General features: G+C 39.3%; 1 protein-coding gene and 1 long non-coding RNA gene across 8 annotated transcripts in view; one reads left to right on the top strand and one right to left on the bottom strand.

The window, feature by feature from the left end:
• The window catches only part of ZFC3H1 (zinc finger C3H1-type containing), a 41,693-nt gene extending 27,238 nt beyond the window's left edge, over nucleotides 1-14,455 (bottom strand). For 2 of the 7 annotated variants that reach the window (XR_011147065.1, XM_068999079.1), the window contains exons 1-8: nucleotides 13,808-14,455; nucleotides 9,030-9,449; nucleotides 5,895-5,959; nucleotides 5,436-5,634; nucleotides 5,027-5,253; nucleotides 3,326-3,449; nucleotides 1,632-1,729; nucleotides 475-678 (exon numbers count right to left, since the gene is read on the bottom strand). Coding sequence is in view for 6 of the 7 variants with exons in the window: in XM_068999079.1 (XP_068855180.1) it covers nucleotides 475-678; nucleotides 1,632-1,729; nucleotides 3,326-3,449; nucleotides 5,027-5,253; nucleotides 5,436-5,634; nucleotides 5,895-5,959; nucleotides 9,030-9,449; nucleotides 13,808-14,387 (1,917 nt within the window). In the remaining variant the exon portion in view is untranslated. Of the gene's footprint in view, nucleotides 1-474; nucleotides 679-1,631; nucleotides 1,730-3,325; nucleotides 3,450-5,026; nucleotides 5,254-5,435; nucleotides 5,635-5,894; nucleotides 5,960-6,307; nucleotides 6,394-9,029; nucleotides 9,450-13,807 lie in introns of those variants that run through there. The other 5 variants (XM_068999087.1, XM_068999086.1, XM_068999085.1 and 2 more) reach the window with 5 other exon arrangements.
• A 430-nt stretch (nucleotides 14,456-14,885) lies between these two features.
• LOC138101336 (uncharacterized) lies at nucleotides 14,886-20,270 on the top strand. The gene is made up of 4 exons (XR_011147108.1): nucleotides 14,886-14,957; nucleotides 17,675-17,764; nucleotides 18,548-18,628; nucleotides 19,111-20,270. It is a non-coding gene; the product is annotated as an uncharacterized lncRNA (long non-coding RNA).
• The last annotated feature ends 2,129 nt before the right edge of the window (nucleotides 20,271-22,399 follow it).

Genomic DNA, 22,399 nt, shown 5'->3' on the forward strand with positions numbered 1-22,399 from the left:
ATCAAAATAGCACACAAGAACAGGCCAGGTATTCACAGATCAACTGCAAGAGACCTTTAAATATGGTCAAAATCAACATATACTTCCAAAACTACAAGTTTAGCTTCACTCCAAAAGAAACCCTCAAAACAACAAAAAATTGAAACAATTAACCTCTCCCAACTCCTTTTCCTGGAAGGCTGAAACAAATTTACTTGTTTTACTTTCTAACTGAAAGTTGAAAAGTTGTAAACATTTTCTAGCAGAAAACCTTCACTCCCTTGAACTTACTCCATTATCAGTACCTTGAAGTTTCTTAATTGCTTCAGAAATAACAGGCAAGGTGCAATTTGCAACTCCAGAGTGGCTCTTGATTTTTTTTAAGCCTCCAGAAATGCAGCATAAAACTCCTGTAAGCCTCACGTTAGCAAGTCACATTGAAATCTGGATCAAGATTGCCATCTAGAGGCTTACATTCAAAAAACAATAGAGTACCTCAGCTCTGAAAGCACGTTTGTTGGCTAGAGACTTGAGTAATTCTTCTCTTAAGAGCATCTCCTCCTCCTCTTCCTCATCAGCAAATGGAGGTTTTGGTGGCTGTTCAGGTTCTTCAGGGGGAAGAGGGGGAAGAGGTGGAGGTGGCTCAAGAGAAACACAGGGAATACCCTCCATGTAAAGATGGCTCAAAGATGGTACAGGCTGAGAACAAAAAAGTAAAAAAAGGGTTTGAAATGTGAAAATAACTACTACTTTATGATTACTTAGCAGAGGTCGAGACCTAAATTATTCCATGGTTTAAAAGTAACATAAACTGTGTCAGTTTAATTAACATTCAAACTGCACTTACATCACTGTCAAAGGCTGTCACTGAACTGCTAGTAATGTCTCACAGTGGTTAACGGAAGCAATAAAGTTAGATTTGGATAGTGGAAGCTGTGGAGACATACAAACTAAACATAAATGAGAACTGGAACCAGAGATAGTCTAGCCAGGGAAATACAGTTGACCAGCAGTCTTTAAACAGTTTTATGAAACTGTCTTAGCTAACAAAATTACAATTTCCCTTAGTCAAAAATTCAGAAGCTGTATGTGAGAGAGAATGGTACATTTCTGTTGCTTTTCTAAGAAGAGTAACAATCACTCAGTGAAAAAATTGGTAGTGAAAAAACCCCCACGCTAATTCAATTTCCATGTGGACTCTTAGGTGAGAAGACAGAAAACACAGCCAAAAAGCACGAAGTTTGAATGAGTGATGAGCTGTATTTCTTGGCTCTTCCCCCCCTCTAGGTAACAAGTCAGAGAATAAGCTTGTCTACCTACATACATGGCCTAGAGATAAGAGGCAAAGTTGCCTTATGCTAACAGTCAAACTCATTTTTCTTTATGTGCTTCAGACAAGTTTTGCTTTCTGTATGAAAAAACACAGCTCTAACAATGAAGAGAAATTTCAATTCAATAGGGAAAACCTCCATTAACCAACATCTGCATCAGCCAAAAGATAGGTGAAAAAATTTTGAAAAGCAACCACAAGTCTAACAGATAGTTCAAGGGAATCATTAAACAGAGAATTGTATCAAAACCAGAATCTAAATTTAATCCTAGCTTTAGCATTAGAAATCAGATACCAAATGAGAATTATCAGGGTTACTTACTGGAATTGGAGGAGGTAGTGGCAAGGAAATTGGTGGTACTGGAGGTGGAAAATATCCTATTGGACACTCAAAGAAAGGAGGCTGCACTGGGGAAGAAGCTGTAATTAAAATACTGAATGTAAGAAATCTGACAGGTATTTACTAAACAACAACTCACACTTTATGCTTCAACTGATTAAATGAAGCAGGAGGAGACAAATGTTTTTACTATGCACTAATTTCAAAACATAACACCAGACACAGCACAGTGCATTTTTTTTTACATGTATGTATATTTTAAAAAAGAGTAGTTATGTTTTATTTTCCTGTTTTACATACAAAATATAAGTGCAGCCAACCAGTACTGCTGAGGTAACACAGCCCTCATACTGGATTTATATTGCAAGAATTTACCTTCTAAAACAAGATATCTCAGTTGCCTGACTACTGGCTACCAAAATTACAATACAACACAAACTAGGACAGAAGCAGACCCAAAGCACAGCTGATAAATTCTGAAACATTAAATGAGAGATTAAGATGCTTTATCAAGAGAGATTTGTAGCTTACACATACAAAATACCAGGTGCATATTTTAGCAATGTAATGTATAAGGAAGGCTGACAAGAAAGGGGAAAAAGTAAGGAAAAAAAAAAAAGAGTGGAAGATGAAAAGCAAGAGAAAAAAAGTAGCCAATCAAGTAGTATGCTTAATGAAATTTTCTCAATTCTCCACATGTTGAGATGGAACACAGAAACCCGACTACCTTAAATGTACCTCAAACTCAAGAGTCAATTAATCATTTAGGCTGGAAGAGACTTCTGGAAGATATATGACCCAGCACAAGTGCCCAAAGCAGGGCTGCCCCCAAAGTCAGGTTATCAAATTCCAGGTATACCTGACGATAGAGATTCCACAATATTTAAACCTGCTCTAGTGCTTGACCATCTTCTATCCATGCAGAATTTGTTTTGTTACAATTTAAGTGTTGCTACTTGTCCTTCTGTTGCCTACTTGACTGAAGAGTTTGGTCCTGTCTTTTCTGTAACTGTCCACTAAGTAGCTGAAGACAAGACCAAAAAGCCTTCCTTAGCATTCTCAACACAAACGCAGCTTTCTCAGTCTCTTGCTGTAAGCCAAGTGCTTCAGTCTCCCAATGAACTTTATTGAAAACCAGGCCTGAAACAGTCTCCCTTAGTCAAAAAGGTCTTTTGCGAGGCTTATTTTAGAATGTCACTCTTTTGTACCATGAAACCAGAAAACTGGCAATCTTGTCAGTGTTTAACAGGCCCCTCCAATCACTGACCCCCGACAGTCACAGTGCTACAACCCAGGCTATGGTTTGCCTGTCACCGAAAGCCACACTGCTGACCCATGTGCCACTCAATGTCCACTGAGACGCCCAGGCCCTTTTTTTTGCAAAGCTGCTGTCTGTCCAGTCAACACCCTGGGGCCCTCACTTTCTGCACAGCTGATTGAGAATATACAAGCATAAAACATACAGTACTGCAATGAGAAAAGAATACCCTGAAGACCTTAAAAATACCACTATAGCAGAGACAGAGAGTCAGGGTTAAAACAATTGGCTCATCTTAAAATTTTAGTTCCATAATTCAGACAGCTCAAAACAAACTCTTTCTAGAACAGTAGCTTATTTCCAACATTTTACCTATTTTTACCAATCACCGTAACAGAAAATTGTAACTAAGTCTTACCTGGTGAGTTAGTTTCACTGTCTGTATCCATAGCAACTTCATCATAATTATCATACTGATATATGCCTCCTGCACTCTCCGTAGACTGCTTATCCAAAGACCATCTCAGGTCTGTATCTGAAGACTAAACACACAAAAAAAGTATTTTATTTAGCTGGTCTTACATCATTATTTCAGAGTAAACCACTAAGAAATAAATTTTGCAAAAAGGCCTTTACAGTTTTTTCCTCTAATTGATTTATAAATACAATTTACTTATCTTGTACAAGAAGATGAAACTGAATATTACCTTTTAATCAAATCCACTGCAAGTAGGGACTAGACAAATTGACAGGCAGTTTTAAAACTATATCTCTTCCAGGATGATGGGGTGGGGGTGTTATGATAAAAAGAAAGAATTTTTAAATACCTAGTAGGTCATTATATATCTGTTAAATTGGCATGGTTATATATTTCTGAAAGACTGCAAGAGAATTAAACACTTTATTATTTCTGGTAATCTGCCATGTTAACTACCAAGAATGCTTGAACTACCCTTGCTAGAAACAACTCTCAGGTGAAGAATCTTTTTATTGTCCCAGAAGGAGGCATATACCACACTGAGAACAACCCAGAGACTGTCAACTCATAAATCAGGTTGTTTAAAGAACTCCTAACACTGTACAGATGCCAATCAATGTTCCGGACTGAAAACATGCAGAACACCTAAGTATGACCTCTCAGACTCCTTAACTTGTATCTTTCAGAGGCCTTCAGAAGACATTTTGGTAGCTTTTAGAATATCTACTGTTTACAGTCAAATGTTTTTAGTCTCAATTTTCCACTCAGTATTACTGTAAATACGATTCTTCTACAACACGAGCTCAAACAGGGAGCCCCAATACCCTTAGATGCTGTTTCTTCTTACAGCATTAAGCACCAAGCACTTGAAGCATACAGCTGCAGCAGCTGTATTGCTTCCAGGCTGCAACAATTAATGCTGAAGAAACAGTCATTTTTTTTCTGTAATGTACCAATGTTTTAGAGACAGAATGTTGGTTACTCAAGTGCCTTTCGCTAATCTCAATATGAGAGAACAAGTACAGCCTACAAGAGTAGCATGATGACCACTGCAGTGGCTCTAGTACTTAATCAATCTGACACTATGTGAGGTTGAAGTAATTATCTTTTGTCTGGGCATATCCTATGCCTCAACAAAATATATTAAATACTACAACTGAAAAATACTACAAAGCAACCAAGCCCTCCAATGACATTTCAAAAGAAGCAAGCCACTGAAGTTGTACACATGTAAGTTTGAAAATGTGGGGAAGAAAACCCAAAAATCTAAGGGAAGAAAGCCAAAGAAGTTCCACTAATTGGTTAGTGTTAAATTACAGGCTGCTCTTTGATCACAATGTTCAAAATGTCTTTAGGAGAAAAATGCTTTACCAGTAACTTACAAATGTACAACTCATACAAAACTGTTTTTCCAAATCCAAAGGGAACGCTTGTCTAGCAAGGGATTAAAACATGGTAAACACTGAAGTATTTTGACCTTTTCTTTCATTGCTCTCTTTTGATTATTCTAGGGGTAGAGAAAGCAGGGAGAAGAATAGGGGGATGCAGACACGATGGTGACACAAAACCAGGTGGGGCAAGACAGAAATCATTCATGAATCCTAAATGTAACACCAGAACACCATGTAAGAAATTTGTTACCCTGCTTCTTGATCTCCTCTTTCCTCCAACTAGCTTCATGAATCGATTGTACTGCTCTTCTTGATTTGAGAGGTCCCTAATTTTTCTTATTTCTTCTTCTCTCTTTCTTCTCTCCTCCTCTTCTTCTTGTTTCCTCTGGTCTTCCTCTTTCTGCCGCCTGTCTAGCTCCTTTTGCTGCTGCATCTTCTTTGATGTCTTTGTCTGTTGCTTCCTCAAAGTTTGCTTGCCTTTAAATAAAAAGGTATGTGATTAACTCCATTTTACCTAATTGGCTCCACCTAATCCTAGATTCTTCAAGAGCTTTGACTAAATGTGAGAGTTTAGAATGACTAAAGGCTCATTGCTCATGTAACTTTTTTTTTTGAGGCCACACCACTGACAGCCATTTCAGTAACATTAAACTTATTACCTGTAGTGCTAGGTTTTTTTGTTGAATGTGCTTTTGTACTGGCTTTGACTTTCTGTGTTACACTTTTCGTTTTTGTTAATTTTTCCTTGCTTTCCTTCATCACCTGTTGTTCTTTTTGCTGCCATTTTTTACTAGCAGACTGAAGTGCAAGAAGCCTAAGTTGCAATTCAGACATCTCCTCCTCATCATCAAGCAGCTTCTTGAGAAGAAAACAGAAGAAAGGACAAGACAAGAAGTCAAGAAATATCATTTAACAACTTTTTCTTCACAAGGTCCTTTGAAATCTTTCCCAAATATTTTTACTAAAAGAAAGCTCAAAAATCCTACTTTACTGGAAAGTATCATTTGTTAAAAATTGACAGTTCCTATTACTGGACTGTTTCTGGACTGCCATTTGGAAAAAGCCATCAGAAATTCATAGTGCAATCATGCCTCATCTATGGAGGAATACTTTCCTACCTTTTCAGATGCAACATCGGAACTGCTAAGCTTTCGCACTGATGTTTGTTCTTTGTCTTCTGTACCTTCCAAGAGAAAACATACCATATTTTTGAACAAGCTGTTTCTCTTGAGACAGAGCTACATTAAAATGATACATGAAATTTAATCTATACAAACATTCTATCAGTATCACTGATACACAGTATAAAACAATAGCAGTGGTACATGTAAGACTACATGAACAAACATTTGTAGAAAGTTGGTATGCCTGATAAAATCCACATCCTCACAACTCCATAAGCCTAAGGCAAGATTTGTCATTTCTTAGTAACTCCTGTCTTAAGGTTTGCATGTACTTCCTCAAGAAGCAGAGAAAAAGAGATTTGCAGACAAGGGGAAAAGAAGACTTCTTGTCATGTGTTTTATACTACCATCTCATAGCAGCTGCTGTCCTGGGCATCTCGTATTTCACTGGCAGCTATTTTGAGTAACTGGTCATTCTTTTGCAGAATATAAAGGCCCAAAGCTGCAGTAAGAACACATTTGCTCCATTTCACACCAAAGGAAAACAGAAAAAAGTTATAATATGGAAATGCATAGTACAGTACTCTTTTCCCACTAAACATTTAGATGTTAAAATATTAATTTCTTAGACTTCCCAAAATATAGCCAATTCTCATAGTGTATATATGTATATACACACATATTAACATACTATATTTTACACATAGTATATAATGCTGTATATATTGCAGTATTACCTACTTTATTATAGCACAATTATATTACAGTAATATAATTGGCAGCAAAAAAAGTAATTATGGACTTTTTATATAACCATACATAAATGTTTATATGCATCAGACAAAGGCAGGAAACATTTAGAGAAACTTGGAGTTCTTTTCCTATATTAGTCTTTCTTCAAAGAGAGATTCCTTCCCACAATTCAAATTGGTGGAAAATAAATTTGGATTCTGTACAGCTTTAACTCTTCCTAGCATTTTATGAAAGCTTCATTCAGAAAGCCATGGTTTAAAGTACACCAAGATCTTATACATAAACGAATATGAAACTTAAAAAATGCTGAACCTCCTTGCACACGCATGTGTTTGTTAAAAATGCACATACAAAAGGAAGAGTAATATCTAATACCCATATGAACTGTAGAAGAAAATTCAAAAAAGTTATTATACTAAGTAAAGTTTCTAACCATCCAGTTCACAGGATGGAAGTAGGAAGACAGCTTTTTTGATGCAGGCATATGAAGGGACATTCTGTACACACCAGAAGGGGACAACACGGACACAAAAACCTAATGCACAACATGGGAAGGAAAGTACGGAATACTGTCAAAGCCTGTCAGAGCAGCTGAACCACAGAGAATTCATTCGAGAGAGACTCAAACTTCCCTGAGTTTTAAGACAAGTTCCTCAACTTTTACAGGTCTGTAGAAACATCCAGTACATCATTTAAAAATAAATAAAATGGGGAAATCAAATTTTGCTGATTTCCCAATACATGCAGCATGTATAGTGGCAGTAAGGAGATTAATGTAGTATACATTCACTTAATACACATGAATCTGCAATGACTCCAATCAGCTGAATTCTTCTTTGGAAGCCTGCCTTATATTGTCATAAACATTCAGTCATACATAATCCATCTGCTTTCAGATCATATATCATAGATTTGAGTATCATGTAAAAATTAAATGGTCTTAATATGCATATTACAGCATCTATTTTTCACTACCATATGAACTGTATTCTCAACTTCAGTGCTTTTAAGTTTGGAAGCTGGATTTTTGAGACTGTTTTGCTTTTTAAATAGCTGCTTTACTCCTGTCCTGCTACGTTCTCTTCCCACAGGCTATTAGTTTTTCTTTTATCACGAAAATTTATTCATTTTCTTCATCTCTGTCAATAAGAACTGTATGACCTCTTAAAGAACACAAAAAATGTTTATCATTAATGGGAAACACAGGATGGGGAGAAATTACCTAGAATGTGGTGATTTGACTACTAATTATCAGTTTTCTCTTTTGTTTTCTTTACAAGATCTGTCTCCTAAATTCTCATTCTGAAGTTACACATAAATCATTCTGACTTTCAGTGCTCTAGTCCAACCTTTCATCATATTCCTGCCAATTACTCACCTGCAGTCTTATTCAATCCATTAACTACTTTGTCTCTTCCCACTCAAATTGATAGTTTATACACACTGGCAAATTAGGGAACATCAGATGACAAGTGATAGCCTCAAGCACCACCCTCAACCACAGCAATCACTTACTAAACTAAATGAAGCCTCAGAGTGGGAAGCTTAAGTCAGCTGCCTTATTTTGCAGCAGACTTAGTAGTAAGCTCAAGTGCTTTTACCACAAGTCAGCTGGACATGATCACTTGTTTTTCAGTAACTGGCTAATGCATCTCAGCAATTACCCTCTTCAGTCAGCAGTCCAGAACAATCTTTGACAAGACACTTACTCTACTCTTTGGCTGCATTTCTTCTATAAATCCTTTCTATTTCTGGCCTATGATTTCTTGACTATTTGTGAATATCAACAACAATGAAAACAATTCTCGTGAAAACATCTTATGGTGTTAATAATGCCAAGGTCGTGGGTTTGATCCCTGTAGGGGACATTAACTTAAGAGCTGGACTTGATGATCTTTGTGGGTGCCTTCCAACTCAAAATATTCCATGATCCTAGTCCTCCACTTGAGAAAACACACAAAGATGAAATGCAGAAAAAGGGATCTCTAAATGTTCTCTTTTCAGCTGAAAAATAACCACATTTTGCTTCTGCAGAAAAGAACAAGGCAAATAAAGAAGTAAAACTTTCAGGGAAAAAATCGGTGATTTCTGCTGTGAACAGCATTTAAAACCTTCAAGTCTTGTCCTCATGCTTTCTGCCAGTCGGTCTAAAAAAACCACATTATTTAAAATACAAATCCAAAGCAAAAACATGCTTCCAAACATGTTTATGTAATTCAAGGAATTACAAAACACATGAGTTAGGTACGTTGAATCTTTAACTTGTAACTTTTAACATTTTAATGGAAGTTTTCTCTAACACCTAATAAATACAACAGATAATAGCAAGTAAATAGAACTTCACAAGCTAAAATAACTTTATAAGTATTTCTTTACCTTGGCTAGATTCTGTTAGTTCAGATTTTTGCGAGGACTGCTTTGTTCCTTCTTTGCCTTTTTTCAATCTGCTCCTCTCAGCTGGAGTAGGCAGTTTTTGTCTGAGAGGTTTCAGTTCAAATGCTTGAAAGCCCATAACCGGATTTTTCTCCTCAGGAGGTACTTCTTTCATAGCGTCCGTTTTAATACTGTCATTTTCTACAGTTATTTGGTCCTCAGTGTCCACTGTTTTTTCATCATCTTGTTTCTCATTTTCTTCCCTGTTGCTCAAAGCTAGTCTTTCATCTTTATTAATGTGTTCGAGTTCTAATTGTATCTGTTTATATTTCAAGAGCAGATCCTCAAAACTTTCTTCCACAGAGCTTTCATTTTTAGAAGAGTAGTTCTGCTTTCTAGATGGGGACCTTCCAAAAGTTTTGGCTGAATTACTGGTCAAGAAACTTAAGACAAGAATTTGCATAATCTTAAAACAGTGGCAATATTACCACGGAAGACTAAATTAAGACAAACATTAACTTATGGTCATTTTTGTATATTTTATCTTAAGGTTAGCTTGAAAAATATCCTTAATAAATACGAGTACCATGCAAAAGCTGTAGCCATTATTACATATTGACAAACATTTTCTCAAACCAACAATTTCAAATATCCTACTTATGACAAGAAGGTCATGAATTGCTGAGAAGTCTCATCTCTTACTCGCACCACCCTCCTGGAAACAATAGCTATAATGCTGAGATGGTTCTCTATTATAGAAAGTCAGACTTCCAGAGTCCATAACTCCAGTATTGACTCCCCATCTAACATTCTGAAAAAGACAGGTTAAATTCCTTCTCAGTCATTTTATCCTTTCATAAAATGCCACGTCTAGCCAATACTAAGTCTGGCCATAGCACCATTACACACTGTCATACATGCAGTACAGCAAATGAAGTAAGGCACAGAAGAATCAATGAGCAACTGAAGGGAATAAAAAAAAGGGACTAAGACTTGTGATCAAAGCATTCAGAAATGCTGAAGACGACTGGGAATTACTCAGAAAAGGTTGCCTATGAATGTCCAAGGCAAGCAGTGGAAATATTCCATGTGGCACCTCTACCCACAACAAAAGTTGTCACCATTAGAGGTTCAACTCCTCTTACCTTAACCTGACACTTGAAAACTATCCTGTAAAATAATCATGCTCAAGGGGAAATCTTTTAAGATACCAAGTCAGGTTTTACTCATTTGACTCACAGTATCAACCCCACTGTGATAATAGCTGACTCACACCCAGTTACACGAAATGCTTTTTCAACAACGGCATGTCTTAAAACAATAAACAGAGTAAAACTATAAGCTAAAATAGGTGTCCTCTGAAGTCAGACATACTGAATCCAGAAGAAAACATTTTTGTCTTCTGCTCACAACAAGCATCAACTACTTGGATGTTTTGCTATGTTAAGTTCTAACGTAAGTATGAAGAATCTTGATACGTATCCTACAAAAGCTACTTCCGTAATACCAGGAAATGTTTTGCTATACGGTGTTTTCTGAAGTGTCAGCACGAAAAGGAGAAACTAGCAAAGATAAAGTACATAGAATCCAAAAAGCAATCAAACAATCTATAAATATGCTGAAAATACTAAAAGCTATGTGCAAAATAACACCAAATCATGCAATAAGCATATTTGCAAAATTCCATTCCAACACATTTCTACTTTCAAAGAGCCAGCTACTTTTGTGATTTTGTAAATCACAGGAAATTCTGAAGTTAATTAACTTACCGTAATTTATAAAAGTAAGCCTCACTGCTATTTGCTATTGAAATACTTCAACAGCTTCTAAAGTCATCTGGAAATGGCTAACAAGACAGTTTTGAGATGTTTTTTGTGCTCACAATAATACAATTGCTAAAAGCTCCCACAATGGCGTTAACCAGAAATTCTGTGGTTCACATATGTAGAAACATTTTTATGTGGTTCTACATATAGAATGCAAGACTCCATGAAGTGCTTTGAAAGGCAGACAGGCATGCATATATTAAAACAACAATGGTGCTTCAACCACCTCAGGAGAAACTTCATCTGAGAACCAAAATGAAGAAATGGGGCTTTAGAAATGAAGAAAAATGTACACTGTGAAGAATTCAGAATTCAATGGAAACAGAAATTCCCATTTAGGTTCTATATTTCAGACTCAAATTCCACACTCCTCTATGCAAGAATTCCTGGAGAATTACTGTACAACAGCTTCACACTAAAGCTGCCAAGAATTGAAAGAGAAAAGCCTATTAAAAGCTAACACCCCAAAAAAAGTAACAAGAATTCTTTAAGTGCTCCACCATGTCCTTTACTCCACTTACATATATATTCTGCCAAAACATGGTGAAAAACACAACTTCATAGGATAAATCAAGTAAAAAAATCTGTCTTACCAGACTGCCATGGTTTAACACCAGTCAGCAACTTATTACCACACAGCCACACTCTCACGCCTCCCTCCCCTCCATGGTGGGATGGGGAAAGAACTTGGAAAAAGGTAATGTGGGTTGAGGGAAAGTGGGTTGAAAAAAAGAACAGTTTAATAATGGAAATCAAGTAAAATAGTAATAATAACAGAAAGGGAGATAACAAAAAGAGAGTGGAATAACACCCAAGGAAGGAGGGTAATACAACATATGATTGCTCACCACCAAGAGATGCCCAGCCCATCCCCAAGCAGCAATCGGTGGCTCTCAGCCGACTCCCCACAGTTTATACACTAGGTTTGACATTCTGTGGTATGCAACACCACTTTGGCTAAGTTTGGGTCTCAGTTTTGCGCACTACCAGCTTCTTGTGCACCTCCTCAGGCAGAGCACGGGACACTGGAACTCAACTTAGTGTAGGCACTACTCAACACCTAAAACATCAGTGTGCTATCAACATTACTCTCATACTAAATCCAAAACACAGCACTGCACCAGCTAGTAAGAAGAAAAGTAACTCCATCCCAGCCAAAACCAGGACTCAATACACTTAAAACATTTTACTTTCTGGAAGGAACTTCTAATACCATTCCAGGCCACGAGGCTCCTTGTACCAGTTGATATGAAAGTCTCCTCTGAAGCCACATGCCAATGAACTACACCGGTACTCCATTAATGTTAGCAACACGGAGGTGCCTTAATATTTATGAATTCTCTAATACTGACTCTATTAGGTGGCAAGGATGTGACAAACACAGAAAGTAGCTCATATTGAGAGAAAATCATGGACCTTCCTTAACTATATGATCCATAAACAACTTATTAAAGAGCAAGAGTAACAGAATATTATCTACCATGTTTAAACAGAAGAGTGAATCTTAAGTGCCAGGAATAAAAATACATCTAACATCCTCATTCTCTGCTTTTGGTTTGAAAATGGAATTACTGGCTTCTGAATGCTCTTTTAATTAAAAGGGAGAAGGAGACTTTGCATCAGTATTAAGAAACATTGCAAGGTCTGTTTATGACAATACAAACATTTGCTCTGCAAATTACTGCTTATACAGAAAGTAACCACTTTTGGCTACTCAGAGCAACACTGCAAATTAAGTGTCTTGAAAGCTATTTTCAGCACTAGAATTGCCTTACTGTGAAAACTTGGGCAAATCACATCTTCACTTGTTGCCTCTCAAGGTAAAACCCTTGAATGAAAGGTTCCGATGAAGCCTTCAATAATGCTGCAACTTCACCACAAGACTTAATAAAAGCATCTCTATTGCTATTTTACATATTCCATCCACATTTAAACAAATAAAAAATATTAATGACATAAATAATAATATAAAACATAAGGATCCGAGGGATCAACGTGCACAGTCTAGCAAACACACATCCTTTGATATTGATATGAAGGACAATAAAACACTGCAAAATTCTGGAGAACAGGATTTAACCACCATCTCTCTTGCTCAGTGTTTTTTACCTCTCATCTACAGCTTCAGTTAGGCAACAATGCAGTTACATGAAGTAACCAGGCGGCCCCAAGCTACACTCAGCGTCAGTTCTTCACGTTACTTGTTACAGCAAACAAGAAAAATTGGGGAAGCTTTTCCCAGCAATTTCACAATTCCTGCTCCTAAAAGGATGAAATATCAGAACTCTGAGAGTCACCTAAACTCTTAAGAGCAATCAGTGGAGAACATCCTACAAGGAATGGTGAATATGGCTTTTATTTGAATACCCACATAAACCACACTTTGTGTATGCAGACCCACTTCAGCTTAGCTAAAACTGACTAAAGCTAAACCTATGTACAATAGCCTCTGAAGGGATGAAAGTGAAAAAGAAAAAAAATAGTAGATCCTTCATTGCACAATATAGGAAATTAACAAGCTTAGCGTTTTAGCTTTACAATTGTGACACTAATTATACATATTAACACTGCCACACCAAAGACTGACCCCACTTCACAATCTTCACACTTCGGGCTAGAAAAGCAGCCGCCTGGAATTCAGCCGACAAAAGCTTCCTTTCAGGCTATGCTTTTTCTTTTTCCTTACACCCGACGGATCGGCCAAGCCGCAAGCCAGATCACGGCAGTAATCCGACTTCCCAGCAGCCTCTCCTTGAGCAGGGCCGGCTGCCCCAGCCAACCCCCAGGATTAGCTTGAAAGCCTTCCTCTCCGTTACCGCTTCGGGAATCCCACTGCCAGAGCGGGAGGGAAACGCGACCCTTCCCAGTGCTTTCGGCCACGTAGCGCGGCACCGCCACACCCAGGCCCACCGCAACAGCACAGGCCCCCCGCCCCCGCTCACGTCTCAAGGATACATTTTCGAGGCGAGGGCTCCCTCCAGCCCTGGCTGCTACTGAACCCGCCGCTGCCTCCCCCTCCGGGCGGCCTCCCCGGAGGGTTGCCTGGCCGATCGCTGCAGCCTCGGCTCCGGCCCCAGCGCCCACCGCCCCGGTAGGGCCGGCCTCGGAAGCGGAACCGGTCCAGGGCGTTGTGGCTGCGCTCCCAGAAAGAGAGCCGGGGGCCCGTGTCGGAGTGCGAGCCCGGCGGCATCCGCGGCGCCGGCGGGTGGGAGCGGAATGAGTCCTTAGGCCGGTAGCCGCCGTGGCCGTGCACGTGTCCCGCGTCGGGCGGGGGCTGGTGCCGCGAGCGCGGGAAGGGCCGCCCGGAGGAGGACACGGAGCCGCTCCCGTGGAGCCCGGGGGGCGGCCGGCGCCTCGAGTACGGCCTGCTACTGCTGCTGCTGCCGCCGAGGCTGCCGGCACGCTCGGAGCCGCCGCCACAGGGCCCGAAGCCGTTGTTGTCATCGTCGCTGATCTCGCCGTCCTCCAGCTCCCCTTCCTCCTTCGGGGAGAGCCCGCTGGGGTCGGGCGCGGCCGCCGCCTCCGCGGCCGCCATGGACCCACGACAACGGTCTCGGCGCGCCCTGCGCCCCCTCCGCCGGCCCGCGCGGACTCTCGCGAGACCACACCCCGTCCCTCCCACCCCAAAAAGGACAGAGATACGACGCGTAAGGAAAGAAGAGGCGCGGGGCAACGCCCCTATTGCGGGGTATCCTGGGTAATGTAGTTCCCCGCTCAGGGCGAGGCCTTGCAAGGGGCTAGCCGGCGCCTCAGCCTATCGCGCGGCGGCGGCGGGCGCCAATGGGCGCGCGGCCCGCCATGTTGGTAGAGGAGGGGAGCGAGGAGGCCGCCATCTTACCGAAGGGCGGCTCTATGTGGGCAGGGAGTGGTGACGTGGCACGGCAGCGGGCTGCGCTGCCCTGCCCTGCGCTGCCCTGCCCTGCGCTGCCCTGCCCTGCCCTGCGCTGCCCTGCGCTGCCCTGCGCTGCCCTGCCCTGCCCTGCCCTGCCCTGCCCTGCCCTGCCCTCCCCTCCCCTCCCCTCCCCTCCCCTCCCCTCCCCTCTCCTCTTCCCTCCCGCTGGACGGTCAGTGGCAGCTCTCCTTGGCGCTGTCCAGGCTGCGCCAAGTAAGGTGTTTCGGGGGCTTGGGCCTCCTGGGTGCTCATTGCGGGTGCTGGCTACCATTGCTGTGTTGTTTGGGCCCGTGTCCTACTGCTCCCCCCAAACAGTGCACAGGCTGCTAAAGAAGGGAAAGCAGCGGGTGTTCAGGCATTAACCCCCAGCCTGGTTAACCCTCCCACTAGCTAAACTAATGTTAAAATCTTTAAGATGGAGGTTTCTGTGAAGCTTTCCAGACCTGTAATTGCCTAGAAGTTCAGATTGGCCCTAATGCCTTTAGTGATAAAGTGACAAGCAAGCATCAGAGAGGGTAAAGCAATTGCATAAACACCTTCAATCATTTGTTCTATTTTCATATCTCTAAGTAGCATTCTGTTGCTACCTAATTGGTTGTTAAGGGATGCAACATCCTACCAAGAGTGCTGACTGGAGAGGAGTGATGACTTTCTTGTGCAGAAGGAACCTCATTTTAAAAAAAGCCTTTCTAGGTTAGATTGGTGTCTCCTGTAAAACTCACAAAACCTGACTTTTAAAACTGAGAAACATGAGAGATTCTTTTCCATTATGCATGCTAAATGTCTTTGCAGATTTGCCATGATTTTTAAACTTGGGAGAAAGATGAGCGCATCTTTGTGCCTTTCCTGGGAGTGAATGTTTTGTTGGGTATTTTTTAGTGAGTAACATGCTATGAAATCACAAGCACCAAAATAAAACTCGGTATCATGTTACTATTTATTTTCCTTTGCCTTCCTCTCTAGACTTAGTTTAATTCCAACAAGTATAGAGGGAGTGGATAATACATATGCTTTGTAAAGTCCAAAATGTTATGCTAAACAAGCTTACTTTTCTTTGCTCAAAACACTTTTTACCCTTTTTTTGGTCTAACTGGACAAACTACATGACTCAAAATAGATTCCAGTGACTTCATGCAAAACAGGGTAATGTAACGTGTATATAATGTCATAGATTTCTCAGTTTTTTCTGTTTAAAACTGTGCATTCTTTGAAGATGTTTACAGGGAAGCAAGTTAAAGGTTTTCTGTTTCGCTCCCCCTCCTCACCCCACATATCTGTCATTCTACATTAATGTACTATTTGTGTCAGTACTTCTGTTCAAATAGTTGGTATCCCTAGGAATCAGGCTTACGTTATTTTACATATCCCACAGTACTAAAAACACGCAAATGTGACATAGGACATACTAAAAACTTTTTCAAGTAGCAGCTGGAATGTCTCTTAAACATTGCTAGGTGCCTATGTCCATCTCTGAAATCTAATCCACTGTAGTTACAAAGCAGTTTCACTACACTACATGTAAGCTGCAGAAATTTCCCTCCTGGCACACATGTCCTTACTTGGCCATCCCGGAGCTTTGCATACATCTGATTCCAGTTGCCTTTGTATAGTTACCTTTATTTCTAAGTGTTTTCACACACCAGTAGCAGGAAATTAGTATCTTTTAGACCAGAAAGGAAAACGTTTATAGAACTGTAAGGTATTGGCAAAACATCAGCTCTTTTATGGGAAATTACCCTGACGTGGGTATTCCCACTCTGTTGATTGTTACTGTATGTTTGCCTACTGTTCATCCAACAAGTGGCTAAGTTTATTCAACAATGCTACATGATCTGTATTATACACTTCTATCTAAGAGAAAACTTAACCATCTGTGCTTAACCATCTGTAAAAGAAGACCCTGAGAATCTTCCAGTGGTTTTGCATATCCTATGGTATCATATATCCTTTCTTTCATTTCAGCCATCTGATACTCCCAGCTTTTTCCTATCATCTAGGGTTATCATGCAAGGAATTTTAAATTTTCAGAAACAAGCAGATTCACCACAGTTAATAAATAGAGAAATTGATAGTGCTAAATTCTTTTCTGTAAAGGGTATAAAATATCATGTGTAAAAAGAATATTTTTTTCTGATGGTTTTGCTACCTACACATTTGAACAAAGGTCATAAATATTTGAAAACTGCAAGGGAGCTGTCATTCAAATAGAAAGAATAAATACAAAGAAACTTCCTTGCTTATGACGTGAGTAAGAGATTAAGAATTTTTTGTGAGGTTTCGTTGCAATGTGTGAATTTAAGACAAAAAATAAAGAAATTTTATTTTAGCTGCATTTGACTTCATGCCTTTAAAACAGATTATATTGATGCCGGAGAAAAAGTTTTTGTATTAAATACTGAATATATTTTCAGTAAAGGACAAATAGAATCATTTAAAATACAGAAGACCATACATTTTAATACAGGAGCACAGAATTTGACTTGTTTCAAAATTTGAGGCAGGAAATTAGTAACATGTTTACCATGTAAATTAAATTCAACGATAAAAAGTAAAGTGAATTTTATTTTTACAGAAGCACAGTCTGAGTTATAAGGACTGGGCCAGATTTCAGAATATAAAAGATGTTCAGTATCTTTTGGTACTACAATATATCGCTTAGGCTAAAATTATTTTTGCTCTTCTTGTTCTGCAAGTGTCAATTGCAATCATAGGTTCAGGGTGGATCCCCTGGTTGGTGAGGTAACAAAGATTAGTGTATTCTTTGCATTTCTTCTGCAGTTTCGTGGTTGTTCCTGTGCTGTGCCTGTGCCAGCTGACACACTATCCAGTTAATCGATAATTTGACATGTTCGTTGCATGATCTCACATAATTTTGTTGTTCTGTTTCTTAACTAATTTTTTTCTGGATTTTTAAATTCTTTTTTTAACAGAAACCTGTGTCCAATCTTCCAAAGAAGAAAGCAGTTTCTATCCAAGCAGGAACATCTAACACCCAGTTTCAAAATAAACACTAAATGTAGGTAAGTTCTTATTGAACAGTCTGACCACAGTGTCTCGAACCCAATGTATTCAAAATACATACGAATGTAAAAAGAAGTAAAAATTAGAGGAGACTATAAGTTTGAAAAACGGAACAAAGGATCACATTCAAATAGCAAGCAGAGCTGGACAATGATAGATTGAAATGCCTCATGACATGCTTAAAATCAAATATTATTTCACCAAGAGATATATCTGAACAGAGTGTAGTACATATCTAAAAGAATCTTTTCTTGAATGAGGTAAAAGTATGAGAGATTTGTTTGAGATAGGAGATTAAAATGAGGTATTTTACAGAAGATTATTTATAAAAGCTTTTCAAATAAAAAAGTAGTCTGTAATCTTTACTTCGGTATTTATGGTGAGTTAATGCTAAAATATGAATCAGTGACGTTGTTATGTTCTCAGACATGCACTTGGTGATGAGAAAAATCTCATTTTTATGACTGTGCAATTATTTAGTACCTATCAGTTACTAAAGAAGACTTCTTTAAAATCTGGAAGATGTCAAAATGTGATTTTAGGTTTTCACCTCAGGTACTAATACTCTGATGGAAGAGCTGAGAGTTCTGTCTTTCCCAAACTGCATACAAGAAGCTTTTTTCTTTTGGAAGAGGTTTTATTTTTAGGAAAATGAAATAGTCACTGCAGATAACTTCAGATGGAACACACTTAAGTAGCAGTTAACTCCCTCCTGTTAGATGTTGCTAAAAAGAATGGCAATTCCCTCTCAGGAACCTCAGCACTCTTTCCTGTATCCCCAGGGGTTTTCAACTGTGGTACTTGAGACCCTACACAAGCCTTTGAGCAAGGACTCCTAGAAGTGAGCAACATGTTGAAGAGAAGTAAGCAAGCAATGTCAGAAACTGAACCATAGAACTTATGCCCTCTTTAAGGCAAAGAAGACTGTAGGCTTTTTCTGTTGAGTTTGTACTTGTATTGGACACCTAGACCAATGTTAACCCCAAAGACTGTGATGAGTGTGTAATGCTTTTTTTTTGCCCTTCGATGGGATGTTTGGTCTTGCTTAATTCTTCAAATTGTGTACATGGTTGATAATATTTATATTGTTATTTATAGTGTGCAGATGCTACAGCTCAGCTAGAGATATTTAACAGATCAAGTGTCTGTGGTAATTTTTCATGCTCGGATAGATATGCAAGTACATATATAGTAGATTAAATGCAGCACTTTCCACTATTTTGGTATTTTCCTCAGTGTTCTTTAAATACTTCAGATATTCCTCAAAACATAATGCCTAAAACTAAAAGCTCAAATTGGCATGATTTAAAATAATATAAGCAATTGTAACTTTTCTATTTGACAGGTAAATACTGCAATGGATTTGGTTCCACACAGAATGCTGGAAGGAGAAAGAAGTGAAAAAATAAACTTCACAATAATTTCCTGAGACTTTTTTTTTCTGATGAGGAGTGTGAAATTATACTGTAGCATTGTCATCTATGTATGGAAGGTACAATACCCTTATTTTTGTTAAAAACACTGTAGAAACGTACAGAAGCAATATCCTATCATGTCCTGCAGTTTTGGGAATTACTTTGTCCCATGTGGCATGTTGCATTTGCTTTCAAGTAACAAGTGTTCCCAGATGCAACTAATCCCAGGTGGTGGGTAGGAGATGGAGTTTCATGCATATCTCTATTGGATCAGCTTAGATCAGTTCTCATTTGTGACCTTGGAAAAGGAATTTTTGCCTTCAGGGTTTTCCAGATTGGTTGTTTTACTGACAAATTACATGCTATGGGAAGCACGATGACACCTTCACTAGAGTCAAGAGGGATATTGGAACACACCCAACATTTTGAAACATTTAAGTCTTTAGCATAATGGTAGGCCAACTGAAGAAAGGTATTTTAATAGTTTATGCAAAGATACAAAGACTTTCAACTGTTTGAGGACAGAGCAAACAGTCTGGATTGTTGATGGATCTGATGCTGTTGGTCTTGAGTCATGCGTGTGTCACCTGGGTGTAGGCTCAGGTCTGTGGTCCCCAGTGGTGGTACATTCAGAGGCAAGTTCTGGAAGGATTTTTTTTCAGCCTGTGAGTGTATAGTCTTCCCACTATTAGAGCTCACCTGTAGCTTGGATCTATGTGGTGGATTAGGTGGGCTGTGCAGTAACCTTATGGGTTTACCTGTTGCAACTTTGCCTGGACATAGCATGTGTTTTTATTCACAGTGATCTTGATATATATTAGGGCCAAAGGAAAATCATTTGGCCCTTTTAGGCCAGTTTATTCACAAATTTTGGCCAGTACATTTCTTAAACAGATTTCTTCCTTTCAGCAACTTCAAAGTGTAAATGCTGTTGGATTCCTAGGGCTTTACAAACCCCCTGGGCAACCTGTCCTGTGAAATGAGTCCCCTGGTCACTGTGTGGTACAATGGGTATTCCAAAATGATGCATTTTCCCAAAAGTGTCTCGGTGACAGTAGTAATATCTGCCTTCTACATGGACAGACCTCTACCCATCCTGATAAAATGTTTATGACTAAAGAAGTGTATTTGTGGTTGCAGCATTTGGACATCTGCATAAAATCCACTTGCAAATTTACAAAGGAAACCCATGGGTCTAGGTGTGCTGCATCTTTTGATCCTTCATCTGATGTTATGGACCAAACAAATTGGAAAAGTGCTGCAGTATTGCTGTGCTCTTACAGAAAACTTGGGGCAAACCAAGCTTGTTGTACTGATGCAATCACGCTCCCTTGCTAGGGCGAGCCACTAGGTGAGTGACACCAGCAAAGTTAAGTGAGAAGAACCTGAGGTGCAACAAGGTGGTTATCTGGGGAGGGCCATGAGGAATCAAGGTGTAACTGGCACAGCCAGGGAATGTTTTCATCTCCCAGGGCTGGGTCCTGCAAAACAGTTGTGAAAGAGAATTAAACTGATATGTAAAGAGGTGTGACATGACCCTCAGTGCCAGAAAAAATTTTCATCTTTTCGAGCAGCACTTCACTGTTATTTTTAAATGCAATCTCTACTATAAATATGTAGGAAAATCAAAGAATTTTAGATGTTTTGTCCTGCTCCAAATATCTTTTCTTTATATTATCTTCAGGAAAGCTCAGGAACCTTAACTTGGCAAGGAGACAAGTTGAAGGGGATGGTAGTCACAAAGGCCCCAGTTTAAGGCACAGAGGGTTGATATTTGACTTTGCCTGTGCTGCCAAATAACTGGGCTTAGATCCAGTCCCTCAAGACTAGTTGGTGCTTAGGACTAGCCCACTCTCTAGGGACTTCCTGGAATCGTCTCCTCAGAAGAGTCCAAATACATCTGGAGAGTAAGTTTACAGTTAAGCAGTGTCAATTACTGAGAGGTCAGTGCTTCAGCTGCTCCCAGCTGCTATTTTTTTTTTTTTTTCATTTAGCAGTATAAATATATCATTGAAGTCTTCTCTCTAGTAAACGGAGAAAGAAAAATTTCTTTACTGGTTGTTTCAGTTCCCCTAATGTGATTTCAGAGAGGAGATACATTGCAGGAATCTCATTGTGTTAATTAGTAGGAGGATGGTGACATCTATAGCCTCAAATTGATTCTATATATGAAAATGTCCTAAGACAAAGAATTCTTGAACATCATGCCATGAGCCATTCCTGCAAAAGTTTCAGTACCTTATGTCAGCCAGCAGCTACTAGTGGCCTGCTTATTGTACAGAAAGCTTTTCATTACTAGTCATATTTGGATGTGAGCCTTTTCTAGTGGAACTGTAAGATCAGTTTTCAGGAAGAAAAATAACAAATTCAGAAGCTCTCCATGTGGCAGATCTGACTCTGGAAGAGTTCTCGAGTTTCTCATTTTCACAGCTTTTGACATATGTTCCTTTGGGTTTGAATCTTTGGGGGAAAAACAATGAAAACCAGCTCCAGCATGCCTAAGGCTTACAGCTAAATCAGTGTCTGACATAAATTAAACATATAAGATGAATTTCAGATAGTTGGATATATTTACAGGGGAAGTCTCAAATAATTAACATAAAAGCAGGCTGGTAAAATCTCAAAACAAAAGACTGCAAAATATATTTTTTTAAAAATCATGATCCATTATACTGAAATAATTATGGATGTTAAAAGCGTTCACTTTTAAAAATTTATTTAGATTTCTTCTGACAAGATTCTGCTTGAATCCTAGTCGTTCTCATTTCTGCATCCATATTATCAAATGTCAATGTCATCAAGAAAAAATAAATGTAGCAAGACTTGGCAACTGGGAGATAACATCCTGTTGGTATGGTGATGTTCTAGACTTCATAAACTGAAGGATTTAATATACTGAAAAGCAGAGCACCAAGGTTTGTTCATGTTTGTTATGACAAAGGCATAAATAAGGCATAAATAAGGCATAAATGCAGATTCCTTTCACAGATTAAGAACGTGCTTCTTCCCCCCCTTCCCCCCCAGCTTGTCAAAACATTTTTTTCAGAGATTAAAACAGTGGTGCTACCTCGGAGTGTTTAGTACAGTGTCAGGGTGTTCTGGGACTTCAATACCAACTTCTGACACTGGGTGGATCTCTGAAGCCAGAAGAACAAGAAAATAAATCTTTAATTGACACTGTTTTGGCATGAGAAGAGTGGATTGGACTCCACCCTGTTT

Source organism: Aphelocoma coerulescens, chromosome 1A (assembly GCF_041296385.1).
Source record: "Aphelocoma coerulescens isolate FSJ_1873_10779 chromosome 1A, UR_Acoe_1.0, whole genome shotgun sequence".
Taxonomy (NCBI): Eukaryota; Metazoa; Chordata; class Aves; order Passeriformes; family Corvidae; genus Aphelocoma; species Aphelocoma coerulescens.